Raw genomic sequence first — 23,219 nt, forward strand, 5'->3', positions numbered from 1 at the left:
GACACAGCAACAGAAAACACATGATGTCGGTTCTCACCTTCAGAAGCTGCCCATCACCTCCCAGCAGATAGACGGTGACTTCAACATTACGCGCCACGCTTTTTCCACCTTTCTCAAACTCACCCCTCTCAAGGGTCACATACAGGTCGTTTCTTATTTCACCTGCAGGAGGAAGATAACCATATCTCACAAATCATTTTCAACCAACGCGGCACTTCCAGTCGGCAATCGTGTGTTGAAATCAGCTTATCAGGAGAAGTAGCTGAAAACGGAGTCGATTTTTCTATTGTGTGCAGATAGACTGATAACTGACCATGAATACTTTGTTTACAATGTACTTCAAGACGATATTGTTCTATTTTTATTTTTTTTATAAAGCACATTCTTACAAGAGCAGGGCAAGAAAACTGTGAATAAATTTCAACTGAAACTGTCAAAGATCCTCAGAGATGTTAGAAACACCACAAAACATTTCTAATTACTCTGTCAACACTTGTGGCTCAAAGGTGCCCCGTCGCCAACAGAGGGTGTGAAAGCAAATATCAAATAAAATGTGGGCACACCAGTGCATTGCGTGTAACGAAAGGACAAAGTACAAGCCATTTTATGTTACAGTCAAACAAAGGAAAAAGGACCAAAAACAGACTGTGCTTTATTAGATGTGTGTGTTAAATTATATATACATATACATATACACATTATATATATATATATATATATATATATATATATATATATATATATATATATATATATATATATATATATATATACATACACACACACACACACACACACACATATATATATATATATATATATATATATATATATATAAATATGACACTTATCTCTCAAAGTAATGTAATGTAAAGACTGTATTTATTCTGCTAAGCAGTTAATTAACTGGATAACGACATGATTAAAGCATTCCCACGAACGGCACAGAGCGGCCACATTACCATATGATACGACTGAATGACAAAAGATATCGTAAAGCTACAGATTTCATTTGCATAACACTGCAAAGCATAAATTCAATGGTAATGGGATGAATAAAAGCAACAAAACACGATTATCCCACCTGGAATGATGATATCGGAGAAACCAAGCCTCTTAGTAATAGAGACGTTGCGGGTGAAAAGACGCATGTAATCCTTGCGAATCTGCTCCATATCCCCATGCAGGAGCTGGAGAGAGACATTAAGGCCTACGAAATAAACACAAATAGATTTCAATGAATGTTTTGCACTAAAATCCGACAGTGTTATACCATATGTTAACAGAACACAACCATAAGCGTCTGCCAATAAAAACAGCTGGATTGCTGTTACTGTACCATATGTAGAGAAAGTCTGGAAGAGAACGTAATCCTAACAGAATACGTATAATTCAGTTTCACAAATCATTCACTAATGTACTGAAAAAACAAATGAATGAACACTAATGCTGTCAAACAAATAATCGCATGCAAAATAAAGGTTTTCATTTGCGTGTGTATATTTATTATGTATATATGAATACTAGTGCTGTCAAACAATTCATTTGATTTAATCACGTGTGCTGTGTTTATGTTAATGTATAATAATCAAACTTATATGAATATAAATGTAGACATATTGACTTTACATACGTATGTTTTCAATATATATACTGTATGTGTGTGCATTTATATATTATATGTGTGTGTATAAATATACAATGTACACACATATGTAAACAAAAATGTTTATTTTGTATGCAATTAATCATTTGACAGCACTAATTTATATTTATATTTTTCTTAAATTTATATACAAGTATGTGTGTGTGTGTGTGTGTTTGTATACACATTATAAATAGACACAGTACCGTACATATATTATGTAAACCAAAAAAAATATTTTGGATGTGATTAACACTAATATATACATAAAATAGTTTCAGTAATATGTTTTAAATATTTCCAAAACTTACAAAAAAATAAATATATCTCACAATGAAACATATTTCCACAGTATAGTAACATTTCAGCAAAAATTACTTTGCCAAAACATTTTCACTGTTAATGGTAACTGTCAAATGACCTAGATTTCACCTGCAAAATTTAGCAGAAATAAAAAATTGTAACTAATCTAATCGAATTCAAAAATGAAAATTCTGTCACCATTTACTTAACTTCATGTTTTTCTAATGCATGACAAAGCTTTGGGATCCCATTGCTTCCCACTATATTTTTTCATATAGGAATCATATAGGAATAAAACAAGGCTGAATTTGAATGATTTAATTATTTATTATTAATATCCCTAAATAAACTATGAAAATTAACTTGAAAGTCAGTCCCTCTAAACAGCTAAATTTGTGTTTTATTTTCACCGTTATTTGCAATTAAGCAAGAAAAACAAAACAAAACAAAAAAATTACATTTATTTTTCTAGCGTTCAATAGGTCTTGCATAACGGGAATGACCCAACTGCTTCTTGATTAAACGAATTATGGGTAATCCGGTGCCTTCATCCCCTTTTGTAACATTTGTGCTTGTTTCCATAACCTCTCCATCGAATCAGTAATAGATCTTATTGTATTCCAGCACACTTAATAACCAGCATTTCTCTGCCTCGCTCATTTATCCAACTGATGAAAGCCAATTATTCTGACATCCGTGCACTAGATTTACACTTTAAAGTCCCGAGTATCTTTGAAGAAACACTTTGTTTCTCCAGTAATTTCATCACAAAGCCCAGCTAGATGTTGAGTTCTTACAGATGGAAATTTCACCCATTCTCATTCCTTCATTTGTCTAAATGACTTTCATCTCAAGTATAACCCTGCTGTACATCTGCTGAGGGACGCGGCCTGCGGTTTAGATTGACATGAGAGAAACTGCATAATCTCCTTCCAGCTTGATCGGCTTTTTCGACTCCCACCCTCTTTTTATCAGGCCCCCTTCTTCAAGTTTAAGCCTCCGATGTCTTCTTCGGGGTCTTTGACTCCGTTCTCATACTTGGCAAACAACAAACACTGCAGGTACGTTCTTCAGTTGCACAGATGAGGTTTGATGGGTTTATAAGCTCTGGAAGCGTCTATAAATCCATGGCTTCATTATGGTTTCATAATGTATTCAGAGTAAGCTGCCCACACGAGTGAAATCACCGGCAGTCCATTCATTTTGAAACCACTTGCGAGATGATGCACACCAAGATTACATAACTACTACTCCACCACCTCCACAAAACATGGCATCAACAACACAACACCATGCACTCACAGACCCCTACTTCATCTGTTTGCCTTTTTAAGTGTTAAAACGAACATTGTTGTCTCTTCATCTCTGTTTGTTTTCTTTTTTAACCCAGCAACAAAATCAATATCGGTAATTTGGCTTTTATCCAAGTGATTAGCTAAAGAGCTGGCGATTTGGCCATTAAAACATATTGAGTGACAGCAATGTCATGAAAAGGGTCAACTGCACAAAATCGATACGGCGGTCCAGTCCACACTGATAGCCGATGAGTGTGACTGATAAAAAGCTACTAATGGTCATCGGTTAAAAAGACATTTAGCATAAGTGAATTACTGCAGATGACTGGATGGCGTTAATAAGCTGATGGAGATCTTTTTTTTTGATCTAGCTGAGTGAATTACAGGTCTGTGTTTGTGGTTTCTGTGCTTGTAAATCCTACAAACGTGTCTAAGTAATGGATTCTGTAACGGAGTCTGTAGACCTAAGACTAGACCAGGCTTTGTCATCGAATGTTTAAGATTGGCACCAACAAAACAAAGCCACGCAAAGCAAAAAAAAAACAAGCCAAGCCATGCCAATAGCAAAACAAATAAATCAACACAATGAAAAACAACAAAAAACAAAAACAGCATGGCCAAATCCAAAATACGAAACAAAAAATAAAACACAAATAAAACAAAATCAAGCCGAAAAACAAACAATACGACAAATCAAAGCCAAGCCGAGTATAGAAAAAAAACAATAAAAAAACAAACCAAAACATTAGGCTAAAGACAAAACATTAATACAAAAATAAATAGAAAACATAATATCAAAATAAAAAAGACTATCGTACAAGAAATATAGAATATAGTACATGAAAAAAAAATAAATAAATAAAAAGCAACATTTTAAAAACTATGGTAGCTTTTCAGGCAGGCAGACATTCTTCTCATTTTAATAGCCCAAAATTCTCAAATAATAAAAAAATTTATAATAAAATCTCGACTGTGGACAAAATCAGCATGACTGAAAACTTTAGAAATTGTATTTTTTTCTTCAAACAGCAAGACAAAAGTGTACGGCCGCAACAGATCTCATGGTTTGGATCATACCGGGTGGTATCACAGATGGGATCGGTTTTTGAACGACCAATAACTAGTAACATAGCTAAAATGGTTATTATAAATCTTTACCATCAGTAATAAAAAATGGAAAAAGAAACAAATTACCCCAAGGAAGAGATTTTATTTCACTATTCACGATAGCTCTTCGGGCATTTTGGTGGACTGACTGGAAAACACAACAGCCCCAGCTAGTGTTCATGTTTTCTCTACAAAATCTAAGCAAGTTGTTCTTGCGAGCTGAGATGCTGCACGTGAGTTACACGCTTCACCTTCAATCCACTGCGAGTAAAAGACACCGCCACTTTTAAAATGAACGAATATAAGTAGCTATTAACATACGTTCCATTATGACAAATGGCCAATCCTAAAACAAGCTTGGCGCAAAGGTCTTCTTGAAATGCTGGTCTTATTAAAGCGGCCATGACTCTTTGAGTCATGCAGACGTCATAAAAACAAAAGCGCCTGAATAACAGCTCTGCTCGGTCTCTCTGGCGTGTGCTTCGACTGCAGGCTTCTGCCGCTGCTCAGAACCTGTTGCTAGGAGAGACCCCGGCATTTCTCTGTAAAGAGTTCTGCTATTTATATCTAAAGAGCATGAAGAAAAGAAATTCTGCAGCATGATTTGATACAATTTCAATACTCCAATTAAATCAATCGCTTGTTTTTTTCAGAACACTATGACAGACAAAAATGTTTCTCCCAAAAAGAAATGCGAAGAGATTCGGTGCTGTCACGTCTTTGGACTCTTTTGTTGTTGTTTTTGTCGTGTGCCATGTGTACCGTGTGACCTACTTTAGTTAACTGTCTTAGCGTTTTCACCTGTGTCTTATTTATTAAGTATTTACGTTGTATATTTAAGTCCTGTGTGTTTGTATTCAGTTTGTCCGATCGTCGAGGTCCTTACGTGGTTTAGGCCTGCCTGCCTGTTTGAATATATTTATTTTGCCCATTCAGAGGATTAAATCAGTTTATTTTACTTGTCGTGTGCTCCTTCCCGCCAAACCACAACCGTGACAGGTGCATTACAGACTAAACTTTCTGTTCTTATGTCATACTGGTCTGGAATGACATGACTTTGTGTTTATTGGTATAATCCCTTTAAAAGAACTAAAGATTGCAGGTACTTACCTGTATTTGAGCCAATATGGCTGTATCGTGAGCTGACCTTCCTGATGATACTGTCGTGGATTTGGTACCACTCACTCTCTGCGTTACATCTGTAAACATAATGTGACATACATCTGCTACGTATTTCGACAAGTTACGAATACGTCCGTGTGAATTTTGAATTTGAATATCATCTCAGTATATTCATGCTTTTCCTGGTAATGTGAAATTAAGGAAATTTAGGATACAGCAACAGTGTAATGCACTTTTTCCCGTAGTTCTTGCTTGTCTTGTCACTTGCAAAGATTACGATTTGGAGATTAAGATTTTAAGAGTGTCTGTGATTTAAAATTGAGTAGCAAAAACAGAGTTGAAGCCATTTCTCGTCAAAGGCAAAACAAAAAAGCGAAACGAACTAAGAATGATCTAAAATAATAATTTTCTGTTCACATACATGAGTGCGTACTGCATATATTTATTATGTATATGCACAAACACATGCATTATATATACAATTATTGTTTGTATATGAAATATATTTACATATAATACAAAAGATAAACACACACACTCAAATATATACATACATGTACCTTTTTTTAAATATATACTGTATCTGTGTGCTTTTATATATACATAATAAATATGCACAGTACACAAACATATATTATACAAACAAAAACTTATTTTGGATTAATCATAAGACAGCACTATTTACAATGCACAAACTATATTTTACAAATATGAATGATATCTGAGTTGGTGCAACAATTTTTTTTTATTCTGTTTGAGTGGTAAATCAGAACCGGTAAATTCAGTTGATTTTTAAAAGAAATACATTTAATCAAAAAGCTAGGGGGCAATACTCACGAATAAATCTTCAGCAAGTGATCGTCCTTGAAGTCAGCTGTTAACAGGTCAGCCACGCTAATCACGGCACAACCGTACGGACGCTTGTACTGTGTGTTACTCACGCTCTTCTTCTCACCCGCGACCATTCGCCCTGCGGGAGACACATACAGAGGCTCACGCACTGCTTGTATAAAAAAATGTATATATTAGCCGATACAAAAAGACGTAACAGACATTTTCGTATTCTGCCTAAAAGAACACATAGCACTGCGACAAGCTTGACATGATGTGTCACGTGACACAACTTAAGCATTACAGCAGCGTCTTACCAAGAAACTCTGGATGACTTGTCAGTTTTATGTAGCTCTTATGGCAGAACGATTAACACTTATGTCTTTATAATGACGCTTGAAACACAAAATAGACATACGAACAACCGTTACACAATGAACACTTCCCAGTCCACAGTGACATGAATTACATACATGCAAATGAGCATTAATTTCTACTGTAACATCACAGAATCTGTACCGGTGCAGGCCATGCATGTAGCGACGACTGCTACACAGACACAAAGGTGACGTTTACAGACAAAGACACCATCTTGTCTCACAACCGACTCAAGTGGCCTGTCATTCAGCCCTTATAACGCCACCATTACTATTGACGAATACATCTGAAAAATCTTAAAGCACTATGAAGCAGTGCGCTATCAAGTTGTGAAATCCATATGGCACCTATGATAGAATCACTAAGGCATTATGACAGGTCACACGGCGAGAAAATTTATGTGTATCCAACAGCTCTTACCTATTCTAAAAATATGAGCTACAACATACACATCTTTGCGAAGATCGCTACTTCCCAAATCCTTAAAAAAAGACAAATGTTTTATTGAGCAATATACACTAGATTCCATTTACCAAACATACTCTAAACCTACGCTATTAAAAGTTACTATTTAAACAATCAAATCAAGCGCGTCAATTTAACATGCTCGTTTATTGTTATTAAATACAGTATGCAGTAAAAAGCGACGCAATGATAAAATAAAACGAACTAGCAAAGCAAAAAAAAACCTAAACAAAACATAAAAGCAAAACATAAAAAACTAATAAAATATTACAAAACAAACAATAGAACAAAAAAAACCACAAAAGAACTAATAAAACAAAAACAACTGAACTACAGTACTAAAATAAAAAAACAACAAAAGAACAAAAGAAAAACAAAGAAAACAAAAAAAAGGGAAACAATGCAATATTTTTACATCCAAAGACACTTTTTTCAATGTCAACTCAATGAACTGATTGTCTGCCACAAAAAAAAATCAAATTCCTTACATTATACAAACTACATTTTGGGGGCTTTTCGTAGCAAGTATTTCATTTATTTCATTCATATTATTGCAGTCAATGTGATTAACTACTCAGCATGTTATATATTATTATATAGCATGTATTTATTTGATTATAATTTTGAATCAGCTGACAGTCTTACTCTAGACATTTACAAATGACAACTGTAAAATGTGTTATTTTATTTACTTCGAAATATGCTTTTCAAAATCACAAAGAAATGCTTTCTGGTTCGCATTTGAATTTAAAATCCGCCCCATTATCCACATTTTTCGGTCATGGATATGCGTTCCGCCTAGTAGACCATTCATCTACAACAGCACCAGATCCATTCAGTGCCGGAGCAAATGAAATATGTCCAAGGACACGCCCTTGGTGCACCCCCAAAAAAGTCCATACTTACAACAAAGAGTGTACACTGCCTCTCAGTCTTCTCTGGAGACTTTGGAAGCCCTTGCTTATTGAGGCGCACAAAGAACCTCTCACTGCACAGACAGAAAGAAAGAGAGACCGCAAGGTTCACCACAAACACGCCGTGAAGCATAAGGAAACACAGCAAGACCGGTGCGGGTGTGTATGTGTGCGTCTTCGACTGCATGTGTTAGTGCATCTCCTCTGACACTAGTGCTAGGTAATTACAAGTAGAGGCCCATTGAGGCTCGGTATCTCCTCGATTCTCCTTCACTTTCACTAAGTGCCCTGGGGCGCCACTCGTTCTGAATAATTTACAACGAGGAGGGGTGCCTGAACAGTACACCCCCCTAACACGAGCGGCGAGAGAGAAGGAGGGAGAGAAAAAGAGACAGAAACCAATGAAAAATTCAACAAACACATCAAGGCCGTAGTTCCGCCATGGATGTGAAACTAAAACATCCCTCAGGCTGATGTATGTAGGATGGAGAGCGGTAAACAGATGCACTGACGTCAAAGCCGAACTGGATTTCAGATATTAGTTCCCAGTAGCGGCGCAATCAACGTAATAGTCCGATAGCGTCATACAGATATCCTCTAGGTAAACGTATTGATGGATGACTGGTCGGGGCTTGGAGACGTCTTTCAGACAGCCAGAAAGAGTATAGGGATTCATAATTTATGAAATCGGGGTCAGACCGAATCAATGCATGGTCAACATGAAAGCCTTTTATTTAACATTTACCTTTAGTCATTTGACAAACGCTTTTATCCAAAGTGGCATTCAAAGTAAAAGCAAACAGACCGACAAGAGAGCGACAATATACAAGTCTCAGTTAGTCTAGCTCAGAGACCAAAATTAATAGAAGAGTTAAGTGCTAGCATTAATTGGTCAAGTGATGGCGAAAAAGATGTTTTCTTTTATTGCATACCAATCAAATTTAGTTAGTTCACTCAAAAATTAAAATTACCTCATGAATTATTCACCCTCAAGCCATAGTAGGCGTATACGACTTTCTTTTTTCAGATAAATATGGTAAAATATGCCCTGGCTCTTCCAAGCTTTATAATGGAAGTGAATGGGGGACTGAAGCAAACTCCAGTAAGAACATGCTAGTCTTGCGAAACGTTTTATTCACAGCAATCAAAAATTTGGATTTGGATTATCGAAATCCTCCAACCTTCCTCGTCATCCGTTTGAGACAGCTGTATTTTGTTAATGTGTGCGTGACAGTTAGCAGAAGCTAGAGATTATGTTTCATAATGTTGAAAAAAAAAAAAAGTTTTTGATTTGTTTTTTACAAATGCATCTCTTTGCTTCAGAAGGCGTTTATTAACCCCAGGGAGCCATTTGGAGAACTTTTATGATGTACTTTTTGGGGTTTCCAAATCTCGACCCCCCCCATTTACTGTCATTTTAAAGCTTTGACGTTTTTTAATACAACTTAGATTGTATTTGTCTAAAAGCCATACACAAGTCAACATTGGATGCCATTTACTTAATTGAATGGAAGACGTTTTTCAAAATATCTTTGTGTTCTACAGAAGAAAGAATGTCATGCAGGTTTAAACAGCATGATTAAATGATTTTTGGCTGTTTTAGTCACACTTTAGTCAATTTGAGACTTGCAATTGGGTGTCTAGGGTTGGAGATGGCACCTGATTGGTCGCATTTCCCTGCTGTCATAAACAGAGAAGAAGACTTCCAGCTCCTCCCCCAGGTTTGAACTCATCATGCTCTTCATCTGAAGGAACAGGTGGTGCATACTGGCCTGCGGGGGAGCCTCGCGTCTACGATGACGTCTCTCCATCTATAAAAAAAAAGCAAACAAGAAAACATAAAAATGAATCAATATAATCACAAAGACATTTACACCAACACGGTAACTCAAAATTTCCATAAATTACCTAACAGCCCTCCTCAACTAGCCACCACTACAGCAGCAGCACATACTGTATATTTATGTAAAAAAATGCATAAACGTAGTAAGTGAAACTAAAGCTTTACGTAACCTACATATTTCTTCACTATAAACCACTTATATGAAATTAATAAGAGATCATAAAAACCCCAGCACTGTGGTTTCATCTTGGACCATCCCTATGTTCTTCTGAACAGAAAGATCCTTCAAAAAGGCACTCGACCCGAGGGACGCCGCACTGGTGTCTTTTTTTGCTTGCGCCCTCACTTCCCACTATCCTCTCTTTAATCGCTCTCTCTAGTCTAGTACATCCACACCCACATCTTGTTCTCTTTTGTTTCTTTCCTTCCTCCTTTAACCCCTACCCCCACACCTCTGCCCACCCATGGACCAGTGGAAACTGGGACACGTGTGGTCAGGCCTGCAGCTGAGAGGAAAAAGTGAATTTTGACTATACTGGCATTGCCTTACTAGCTCTCCTTTAAAAATCTAGTGAGCTAGGCAGCATTTTAAAGACATTGCAGACACAATTTACATGGATATTTAATAATGAGAAATGTAATGAATCTATTCATAACAAAACTAATTCATATTTAACTATTTAAAATAATAAAATAAATCAAGAGTACTTAGTAAAATAAAAAAATGAATGAAATCTAATACAAAAATAATATTTATATTATGATATTATTTATTTATTTTATTAATGTCATTTTGAAGTGTTATTTCATATGTTATCATGATATAATATTCAGTAAAAAGAAAGAAAAGCAATAAAATATAACATATTTTATATTATATTTATTATAATAACTGGACTAGAATAATATATGGATTAGATTAGATTTATAGTAATAACTAATTATAACATAAATTGAAAATAAAATACACAATAAAATAAAATAAGGTAAAATGCTCCCTTAGCAGGCAGCTGCTTATGTCGGCAGAAGACGGCTCACTAGTTTTTGGAACAGATATTATATTGCAAAGATCTGTTGAGACTGTTATGAGAGATTTGAACCAATTGCGCCAACGATGCAGCATGTATGCCAAATTATAAGGGCAGGAAACTGCATGCGTGAAGTGTCTCTGCAGTTTGCAAACAGCCTGTTAATGCGCCATTTAGCATTTCTCTCTTGTCCTTAATTACTATCATTTCCCTATACACAGGCGACTGGAGGTGTGTGTGTGTCTGTGTGTGTGTGTCTCTTTGTTAAAACAGAGGACGAAGCACTCGAGAGAGAGCCTTGGCGTCAGGTCGAGTTGCAGTTGCCATAGTAACACAGCAATATGGGTGGCAGAGGAGGGAGGTGAGGTGACTCATGGGTAATGGGAATGTGTGTGTGTGTGTGTGTGTGTTTGTGTGTATGCATGTACGTGAGCGTGGATGTATGACTACCCACCAGCCGATACAGCTCTGTGATGCTGATCTCATCAGGGTCCACCATGCCAAAGTCCCTCCTGGGGACCAGATCCAAACCCAGCTGCCTGTCACATACAAAAACACACATTTTGATTCTACCTATCAAATCTCACCATGGTTAGTATAATTTAGCATTTTCCAATTTGGCACTATTTTGGAATTAGCAACAACATATAAAAATAGACGTTTGTTAGTGACATTTGGAATTTGCTAGAGAAATATACAATTTATATCACATAAAAATATAAACAATATCGATATTTTTATTATCAAAATATTAAATATATGAATAATAAACAAATAAAAATATGTAAAGTATTGTGACAACCATATATGTAATTATTCATTAAATTGCATTAATTAATTGACAAAAAAAGGCCATAAACTCACATTTTTGTTTATTTTTCTGTTATCATTTGATTAAAACAATTATGTCATTGTTTAGTAATTAACAGCTTTTGTCTTGGCTGTAATAAAAATCAGGCCCTATGAAATCAAATTGTTCCCCCAAAATTCCATTTTATTTAATGTTTTCTGTTTAGATTTTTCTTTATTGTGTTTTAATTTTATTAATCAAAAAGCACGGCTCATCAACATAATTCATATAACTATAACAATGCAATAATTTATTGCAATTTTAACGCATGATTCTGGAATTATTCACAGAAATGATGTGTTGCCTGGTTTAATTTAACATGCACAATATACAAATACATTTATTGGCAAAAATGCATTATCAATACACCACGGTTCAATTAATCTTATAAAAATGTAATCAATGGAATTTGAACAATATCTGATTTTTGGCAAATAAAGTGCCCCACACCAGATGTTTCAAATCAAAGCATGGATAAATATCCACCCTGCTTTTGTTTCATTCATCCAAATTTTGCCAAATACGGTCACATTCCACTTTATACATTAAATTCCATTTTTATGGCAGGTTCCAAAACACAGCAATAACCCAAGTAAATCTCTGAGAACTATCCGCAGTAACCCTCACAAAGCATGAATCAAATGTGAGAAAAATCCATTTCATTGTAAACCCTCCAAAACACGACTAAGTCACCAAAAAACCATACGTAACACGTCCCACTCGTTACTACCATCTGCGATTTATTTTTTAGAGAAAAAAAACTCATATAAGCATTCAAGCACATGGCTGACAGATTGGCCAGCATTTGCCGGTAGTTCATCATCACTGTCCCCATCACGCTTCCCACCCACTGTTTTTACGTGTACTGCACAATACATTCGCAAGCGCCGAAAAAAAAAAATAACACAATGTGGCAACGACAGGAAAGCCAAACTCTAATGGCGTAAATGAATCAAACCGAATGCTTCTGCAAGGCTCTGAAGTTGTCACACAACTCAAAGTTGCATTAGTCGATACGAATAGCATTATGAGGAAGACAGTGATTTTGTTTGTGACGTAACTCACTCGTTGCCCCAGTCCAGCCGTGCCGTGATGTGCTGTTTGATGTCGCTCAAGCGGTCGTGAGTGAGGTGGCCCACCAGAACCTGCTGCCGCAGATCCAGTATCTCATTCATCACGTGCCACAGTCTGTGGAAAAGATCCCCCTCGTTCCTCTGAGACGCACAGAAAAAACATGAGTGGGCGACAGAGAAACCGTCTTCACCTTTTTAATTAAATGAGACTTCCAAAAAAAAAAAGAGTTTAAGAAAATGATATAGTCGGTACGGTTTCAGCAGAAACTGTTTTCAGACTACGTCTTATTAATTAATACATGCCAAGCTCCGAATGAATAGAACTTGTCTTCGGGTAAATGAAACAAAATTACTGGCCAGTTGCCTGGTAACTTTTTTTTTTTAATTAACAATGCAATGGTTAAAACAAATCACAATATAAAACTGCACTCAAGCAACATGAATGAATAAAAAGTGAAAAAAAAAAACAATTAAGTGTCAATAGTGAAAATCTATTCATATTATATGTACATATATATGTACACATATATATTCATAATTATTAGTATGTAACAATATATTGTATTTTATGTTTAATATATTGACGTATTTTATTTCACTTTCATTAATACATCTATATTGATCTACCTATCCATCTAAATATAAAACTATACTAATAAATAAATAAATAAATATAATGTAAATATATAAATATATAATTTACATCTATCTACATAATTGTTTTTCAGAAAATAATATTTTTTTATTTTAAATGTTTTGTAACAATATCTTATTCTTTGATCATTTTTTTTTTTACGAAATGCAAAATACAGTTTTGGCAAAGACAGGGTTCTTGTTTCCTCACGGGCTTTGAATGTCAAAGAATTTCCAGTGAATTCACGTATCATTGACACTCATATAAAAAACAGACTAAAAAAAAAGAACTTGTCCACAGTTAAAGCAACAGCATTTGTTGAGCGCAGCACACAGAGTGATATTTACCATGTAGAGCTGCTTCCACATGGTGCCCCAGTCTCTCAAGGTCATAGTTATCTCTGTAATGACCGAGTCCTCGGTGGGAATGACGGTCTCGAACTGCCTGCAGGGCAAGAAACACGAGCACTCAATCACACACGCACATCTGAACGAGTTCAGGATGGAGAGCAGTGACCTCACGTGACCCCGAGGAATAACACTGACTCATGAGGACGTGTCCGCAAATACACTTGCGATGGCTTGTGGGATAGTGAAGGCTCCTGTCACTTCAACAGAGCAGACGTGTCATTTAGCAAAAGCGTTTTATCTGAAACACAAGGACGGCCTCTAGTAGCAGTTCAGTGTTTTCCTCAAGGGCACTGGTGGCAGGTCAAAGGTGAGAATTTGTGTTCGCGGGTGACCAGTCCCACCAGAGTCAAAACGGTCTCTCTTTAAAATCAACGCTGCTTGGATCGATTTATTATTCATTATATAACGCAATTGCATTTTAGACATTTTTGATTTATGTTTGTAAGTGTGGTTTAATTGGCAGATGTGTATATACAATGTGTTCATGAACTCATACCCTTTGTTCTTGATGTGGGCATTCTTGAGGTGAATATAGGAGCTCGGGAATATTCCCTGGGAGAGACAACAAAAATATATTTAATGAGCCAATTACTGCATGCAAGACACACGAGTAAACAAACATGCACTCTGTATATCTGTATATCAATGTGCAGATGACGAAATATGTATAAAATCAAACACAAAGCGATATAGGATTGGTCTCACCTTTAAGTTTGGATTCTTTGTGATGAATCCTCTGTACCATCCTGCAAAGTGGCAATTATAATAATTTTACACTTTTATATTTCAGCAGAATGCATAGCGTATTAAACACCAATAACCATTTCAACTTTAAGTATGTGTTACACATTACATATAAAAGATATTAAAATACTTATGAATAAATAAATATTTTATATAGTACTGTCAAACGATTAATCAAGGTTTTAATTTTGGATTAGTCATATGCATTGCAAAAAATTTAATTGGACAAATTATAAGGTGTTTTTCAAAGTATTTAGATTTTTTGCACACTCAGATTTCAGATATTCAAACAGTTGTATCTCAGCTAAATACTGTCCTATCCTAACAAACCATATATCAATAAAATATTATGTATAAATCTCAATTTCTAAAAATAGATACTTATGACTGATTTATGGTACAGATTTATGGTATAATTATTAAAATAATATGAATATAAATATATATGTGTAAATATTTTCAAAATATATACTAAATTTGACAGCTATAGTTTAATAAAAAATATAATATAATTAGAATTAGAAATATAATTAGATATATATAAAATGTTTTAATTGCCATGCCAGCTTCTGTGGGTATTTAATGGTAATTATATATATATATATATATATATATATATATATATATATATATATATATATATATATATATATATACTGTATATTAACTGCTTCTTTTGCAGCAATAGCTTCTTCTATTTGACTGCATCTCAAAAAAATACAGAAATCAGAATCTCCACAGCGGAGGACAACACAACAACAACTACCTTCACATTTCTCCAGAATCTGCACGGTGTCACCGATCTCCAGCGGAAGTCCATGCTGAACCATCCCTCGAAAATTTGCCAGCACTGAAGGGAAAAAAAAAACAGAGAGTCAAAAAACGATGCGACTCCCGAGTGAAGTAAACACAATGTGACAAAACCATCTGTCTTTTGAAAACTTTGCATGGGAGAGATGGAATCCATCTTTATCTCGGCCCAGTGGGTGAAGCAATATCAACATTATGTTCAATATTCACTCCGAATTTAGGAACGGGGATTTTAAAGTCATTCTCAATTCACTTCTGAATATCACACAACCCAGCGCTCCACACATTTCCAAAAAAAAACCACACACACTATGCTTAGATCTGCACTTCTAACATTATCTCACTGCTTTCTTAAATAAACCCTGAGTCACATCCATAAGCACGCGTTACGTAACAAGTACAAGATCTCTCCTCACAGGAGCGCACAGGCTCAGCCCGTCAGCTACTTTCTGCCTTCGCATGCGTACAATCTTTATGCACAGATATGTTAATTCGGGGCGCTCATTTGCATATCAAGTGGGTTTGGAAATATTCTGACATGGAAATAAATAAATAATTAAGTGCATAAACAAAACCCGCCGGAGATCTGACACAGCTCAGAGGTTAAGCGGGCTGCCGAAACAGCCGTGTCAGCTTTTACAGATGGGATGTGTTGCTGCGCACGCAGCATCCGGCCTGAATCCAGCAGAGACTCTTTCCAAACACACACCAACGCTGATACTTCTATTAAAGGGTATTGTGTGTGATTTCTATTAATAACTTGGGGAAATATAGCCCTTTACCAAATTATTATTGTTATATTAACATTAAATAGATCCGCAGATCAGCGCTTTCACTGTACACATGCAGTATATATTTTGAAAACATATACATGTATTTACTGTATATTTATATTCCTATAAAATTGTCGCATATAAATATATTTAATATATAAACATAACCTTTTTCTTAAATTTGTACATGCATGTGTATTATATTCATTTATTTTTGAATAAATGAACTAAATAAGTGCCAAGTCATTGACACACAAACTCACACACAAACACAAAAACACACAAACACACACTCACACAAAAACACACACAAACACACACACACACACACACAAACACACACACACACACACACACACACACACACACACACACACACACACACAAACTCACACACAAACACAAAAACACACAAACACACACTCACACAAAAACACACACAAACACACACACACACACACACACACACACACACATATGTCGTAACAAACTTTATGCGTGCACTTGAGCACCTATTAGGCTTTATAGGCAATTAAAGGCTCGTTTTAACTATTTAAATGGTTTATTAATAAACATGCAATTAGTCGACGAATGTTTCAAACCAATGAGTCAACCAGAAAAATCATTAATCGAGGGCGGTCCTAGTTATTACTGGATTTTTAATATTTTGTGTGCGTGAGCAATTCATTCAAAGGCGCAAACCCGAAAAAACAACAACAAATTGATCTCCACTTAGACCACATAGCAACACCCTGACAACCACCCGCAACATCCTAGCATCTCAGCAAGAGCTCACAAGAGCAAACAGCAGTCGCATCGCCTTCAGGAAATGTTCACAGAGTCAAATATTCAATTTTATTAAAGCTTAAACCTATTTGAACCTCAGCCATCGCCGACGGGAGTGACAAAAGCTCAGTTGTAACAGGACGGGCGAACCCGTCTGAGCTGTGCACTTGTGCTAAATGCTTTCCCACGGTCCTGCTGTCAGCGCTGCGGACACACACTGCTGCTTGGCAGAGAGACAGGACAGCCAGAGGCCCGTCTCGCATAACCCTTACCAGGTGCAAAGAGCCGTCCGGACCCCTGTAACGCTGAGCCTGTGACTCAATCTCGCTCACAGAGCAGGATGCTTCGGTCGGGGCTGCGATTACATAGAGAGGTTATGGCAGCATTAATTAATGTGGCCACATTTATAGACTGCATAATTTTATGCATGTTCAGCTTCTAAATCTCTGCGGATATGAAGAATATCACACATTGCACATTTCTGAGATGGGTACGTTTGGGGGAAAAAGCTGGTGATGGAGCGCACTGCTGCTCATTGCATCACTCTGGTTGATGTGTTGGCACATTTTCTCTGCCGTGCTTAAAGGTTACTCGCAGACATCAGTTTTCCTCAAGTTAGAACTCGGAGAACAACGTGCAACAATTGTATAGAGCTAGCATGTGCATTTATATTACCCCTTATAATCAGTCAAATGTACATATTGATAATGTGGTCATTTATGGCTTATCACTGATTTTTTTTTTAAATCAACAAACAGTGTTGTATTGTATATTTGAGTGTTTATTTACAATTATATTACATCTGCTGTCATCTTATGATCGCTTAAATGAACATTTAAAAGCACTAACAATTTTTAAAAGCTCTTGAGTATAATATCAAAAATAATAGTTAGCTTTTCTGAGTGCATGTAACGGCTACATTTACTTATAGGGCTTTAAACTAATTGTGTTGTTTTATTTTATTTTATTTTTACATAAAATAATTCTTATTTTATTTTTAACTACATTTATAATTTTTTTATTTTAAAACGCTGTTGAGAACAATCTCACAAATAATATACAGATTTTCATATTGTAAAACCAAAATTCACTTGTAGTACTCACTAATTAATTAATTCATTTATTTTTATTTATATATTTGATTTTATTTTTTATTTATTTAGATTAAAAAACTTTTTAATACCAATTACTTAATAATTAGAATATATATATATATATATATATATATATATATATATATATATATATATATATATATATATATATATTTATAATAATTTATAATATATAATAATAATAATATTATACATTATAATAATAAAAATACTATTTGACCACATTTTTTATAGACAGCCTCAGCTCAGTAGCGTAGGCAACATGTTTTGACGTGATTGATCATCAACCCAACTTTTTTTTCCCCATTACATATTAGATTGGAAATATGTTTATTTAAAAAAAAAATTAAATAAATTCACAAGTGCCTTGTGCATTTAATAAATAGTTATCGGTGAGTATAAACAGCATCCAGTATTACATTTTTTTACATAGTGTAAAAAAAGCCTATTGTTATTTTGATAATGCAATTCTAAATAGAATCCATTTGTATTTACTATCTTAGATCATTTCAACAGATCAGCACTGCTTCAGTGTACTTGAAGAAGTATTTGAAATACCACTAATTTTTATTACTTTTATTATTTTTAAAAGTGCGCTTTAAATGCTACAAATCAGTTCAGTCTTTGTAAATATGAATATATGTACTAGTTATGAATACATGTTCCCAACATGTGGTATTTAATACACTTAATATAAATACTCTTACTGTTAAATTGTGAATTGTACACAGTACACAGTTAACCTGCACGTTTGCCGCTGCCATCTGAACGTTCGAAATAAAACACGTGATTAGAATTACTATAAATGTAACTCATGCAAATGTAAACAACGATAGATTTAAAGGTTAATTACCCTATTACCACATAGATACAACAGCAAGGTATGGTATATATTAAGTGTTCATAGCACACTTTTAAGTAACGCACAAGTATAAAACACTACTGCTTGTGCTTTTCTTTATCTAATCGGTATACTTTAAATGTGGAGAAAGTGTTTACTTAAAAGATTTCTTGCCTATTTAAAGATTCCATTAACATAGTTAAGTATAGAAATATCAACGTAGTTGCAATACAATGTAGTCACACTTTTTCTTCCATTTTAAATTAATAAGTGTAGGGGGGCCCTACAAGGCCCTGTGCCCAGGGGCCTCTGAATTCTTAACCCGAAACACAAAGAGAACTGCAGAAAGAAATCCTACTGATCCGAATTTACCACAAAACACTTATCCCGTGTTTTTAAAACCATCGTTACTTACTATATTTTACATGCACTAATGTATTCACTGCAAATGCCATTTATCAGCGTTACCAGAGACAGTAAATGGCTGATGTCAGGGCATTAAAGCACAGCAGAATCCCCTGCAGACAGTCAGAGCGGGCTGATATCTGTCTGCGTGTCAGGGTGATGGATGGGCGTGCTCACTAACCTCTCTTCATATTGCTTTTCGACGCTTGCTGTAACGTTGTATTGAGTCAGCCTCTGGAGAGGACAATACCAGCCGAAGGCAGAGAGCGAACAGACATACTCTTGATACACAGAAATACCAACACAACCCTTAGATTGCTAATGGGAGGGATGTTCATATGGGTACGTCTGGGATCGCTCCTGCAGTTAGCTGGTAGCGAGTGAGGCTAGGAGCGGACAAGTACTGAACAGTTCGGGATCGGCCGGAGAGTTTCTCCGATGACAGCCATTGAAAAGTAGCGGTAAAAATCACAGTATGAATCAGAAATATTTCAGATGTTTTATACATTTTTGATTATATGATTGTTTCTTTTTAGAGTTCAATTTGAAATGTAAATTTAACAATGTAACAATATATATATATATGTTGTTAAAATTTATAAACGATTTAATGAGAATAATAACAATAATAATTATTATTAGTAGTAATTATTTACTATCATTTTGTGTTATTATCATAATTGTAATAATTCTATTATAATAATTATTGTTATATAAATCGGAAATGATTAGATTATTATTGTTATCATTTATACATTTATATTTATAATTACTCCAGACACGTTATTTCAAACAATGAAATTTATTTTGCCTGGTCAGGGCAAGAAGTCTCAATTCTACATAAAATCCAGAATGAATTTTTTAACTAAACATGAATAAAAACATGCTCAAGTGTATTTTGTTATTTATAAGTTTTAGTTAAATTTATGAAGTTTATATTAACTGAACTGAAAGCAAATACGTTTAAAAATTAAATAAGTAGTAAATTAATAAAAACGGCGTTATAATTAAAAAGAAATGTTTTCTATCGTAGCTGTATACAATACAATATATTTTTTTGTAAATAAAAAAAAAAATATATATATACAGAAAATCCATTTGAGCAAATTGGCTGTACTGTATTTATCAATAGAGATGCTGCATCGACATGTTTTCTCACAAACAAGTCATAGAATAAAGTAAGAAATCTACACTCATCAAGCCATTTCATGGAATTTGACTCATGAAAAATATTAATAAAAAAAAGTAATTATTTAAATAAAACACTCCATTGAACATTTTATTATTAAAGCAAATATAAAGCTTTCTAAGCTTAAATACTGATGAAGATAAAGCTTCATTTAATCACATCAAGCATTAGCAGAGACACAAGTTCAATATATTGGCCGAAAAAGGCTCAGCCAGTCTCTAAAACAAACAACTTTAATAAAAATCAAGCACCAGAGGTACACCAGCAGTGCGGTTTTCTCATTTGATGTGTAATCATTCCCAGACTCAGCCCTTGTGTGCAGTAATGAGAATATTAGTTTTGATATTACATCTCTCACATATTTTGCTTTGTTCTGTTCACTCCCAGAGTGCAACATCTTTCTATATTAACACTTTATTTGCATATAAAACGGCGCGGGTCTTATTGTAGCTCTAGAATAATAAAACACCATCACCATAAAGACATCTCACTTAAAATAAATACAGGCCATTGTGATGCACAAAGAACGTTTAGATGAACAAATCAATTCTGTCAGAAACCAAATTTGCATGATTAGCAGACTTAAAAAATATATATATAAAAAAAGAGAGAGATACAAAAGAGGTTTCTTTAACATCCCGACTTTTTCTACTAGACATCAATGCTAAAAGAAGGCTACTGATTTTTTCAGGGTCTTTTTGACAAAGACTCGATGATAAAAAGAACTGACTTTCTTCAAAAGATGTTTCTGACACTGTAAAATATTTTTTTCCCCTACAAAAGTGTAAAATGAGCCTCTGAGGCGCTGTCAAAACGCTGATATTTGTTTAGGAATTCCGACCACACTGACATAGCAACAGTGGCTCGGCCAATCACGTTAGTTGGGGGCGTGGCTTTCTGTTTGTCAGACCAATGACAGGCGGGGAGTCATTCTGTCAAGCGTCTGGAAACCTGTTTGCAAAGAGTCGTTATTTAGGTGAAGAACGGTAACGGAATAAATCTATCAAGAAACAATAATATTACTTCGCAGATTCAAAATTAAATAAGAAAGCATTCTCAGATGACTTTCTGACAACTGAATAGAGCCCCAAATGTGTTTGTAGTCTGTTTATTAGTGAAGCGTGCCACTCAGATGGGAATGTCTTGTAGCTATTCTCCACAGAGCACAGGACGGCCGTTATTACCAGCATGCCCAGAGACAGAACAACTCAGACGGAGAGAAAGAACTGGTGGAAAACACACAGCACACTCACTTTTGGGAATTGTTTGTCATCGGCTGACAGTTTCTCTAATGTTACAGAAGACAGAGAAGCCGTACTTGACAGACTGAGAAAGCCAAGAGCATGTAACACATTTCAGTACCGCGTTATCGCCTTGTGCCATCAATCTGATCAATGATTTGACGAGAGAATTAACACCTGACAACTTGATTTCAGTAAAAAAAAAAAAGTCAGATATGTTGAGTCATGGTGCTCATGCAGTATCATAAGTTTAAATCCAACACACTCTAACCAGTTTTCAAGGAAAGTTGAAAAGGTCATACTCATAATTTATCACACATCAACTTCTGAACTTTCATTAAAAGCAGTGTAAGTTTTTTTGTTTTTTTTTTGTCATGCAAGTCTCTTCGCGTCCTGACAGGTATCACTAAGTTAAGTCTAAGTCCAAATGTATTTATGTGGTTTGTCATTGTTTGTGGAAGACCATAAAATGCTCATCCAATCATATTCCTCAGTGTGAGGGCTATGATAGGCTGTCCTGGCAGTCAACATATGTACTTGCATACTTCCCAGTTCACGCAGACACCAGTTATTATTGTAATATTATGCACTCTTTTGTAGCACTTTCTCACAGCTGATTGAAACATGAGATAATCTGACTCAACTAGGGCTTCGTGATATTGTAAAAAACACACTGCAATATTTCGCTTTTCTGCATTATATATATTTCAATACTAAAAATAATAAATAATAAAAATAATAGGCCTAATCAATGAGTGGGGTGATTTTGAACATTACAAGATATATACAATAAAACAAAGATACAAATGAAATAAAATGTGCTTTATATTTGTCAGGCAAGTTTAACAGTATTCAGGTACAAAAATTGAATAATCAAATGTAAATGGACATTTTGCATAGTCTTTACTGTATAAATTAAATCTAATAGCTCTGTTAAAGCTACAGAGGTGTTTACTTTTACTTTCAGAGGCGTTGCTGTTTAATTACCATGACACGAACAAAGAGCAACATTAAACTGTTGTGAAGCTGGAAGTTAACAAAAATTTGTTGTTCATGTGAATCGATCTCAGACTTCAGCTGCTGTAGATGGATTTTTCTGGTCGACTAGGAGACGTTCATTTGAAACATTAGTCGACTAACTGCGCATTTAATATTAAACCATTTAAATCATTATATTGAGCCTTTAATTGCCTACATAGCATAATAAGCACTCGAGCACTCGCATAAAGCTTGCCACGGCATACTGGCAGAATAATAATGATTATGAATGTATCAGGGCAAAACAGTAAGGGAGACCGCATTAACATTTTAATAATTTGACAGACTAGTGCTTTCTTTGTTTTTGGATTAAGAGATGAAGTCAGCAACACGGGCTCATCATCTCCGCAGCGGTGATGCGCCTTTATGTTTCACACGG

At 35.1% G+C, this 23,219-nt stretch overlaps 1 protein-coding gene across 2 annotated transcripts in view; it reads right to left on the reverse strand.

Moving 5' to 3' along the window:
• dock4 (dedicator of cytokinesis 4) overlaps positions 1–23,219 on the reverse strand; it is a 59,206-nt gene that overhangs the window by 29,427 nt on the left and 6,560 nt on the right. The window contains exons 2-14 of one of the 2 annotated variants that reach the window (XM_043228779.1): positions 15,409–15,492; positions 14,604–14,644; positions 14,395–14,450; positions 13,836–13,932; positions 12,847–12,995; positions 11,386–11,470; positions 9,720–9,871; positions 8,053–8,134; positions 7,102–7,162; positions 6,310–6,442; positions 5,461–5,549; positions 1,085–1,210; positions 38–162 (exon numbers count right to left, since the gene is read on the reverse strand). In XM_043228779.1, coding sequence (XP_043084714.1) covers positions 38–162; positions 1,085–1,210; positions 5,461–5,549; positions 6,310–6,442; positions 7,102–7,162; positions 8,053–8,134; positions 9,720–9,871; positions 11,386–11,470; positions 12,847–12,995; positions 13,836–13,932; positions 14,395–14,450; positions 14,604–14,644; positions 15,409–15,492 — 1,280 coding nt within the window. Of the gene's footprint in view, positions 1–37; positions 163–1,084; positions 1,211–5,460; positions 5,550–6,309; positions 6,443–7,101; positions 7,163–8,052; positions 8,135–9,719; positions 9,872–11,385; positions 11,471–12,846; positions 12,996–13,835; positions 13,933–14,394; positions 14,451–14,603; positions 14,645–15,408; positions 15,493–23,219 lie in introns of those variants that run through there. The other variant, XM_043228782.1, reaches the window with a different exon arrangement.

This window comes from Puntigrus tetrazona, chromosome 25 (genome assembly GCF_018831695.1).
Source record: "Puntigrus tetrazona isolate hp1 chromosome 25, ASM1883169v1, whole genome shotgun sequence".
Lineage (NCBI taxonomy): Eukaryota > Metazoa > Chordata > Actinopteri > Cypriniformes > Cyprinidae > Puntigrus > Puntigrus tetrazona.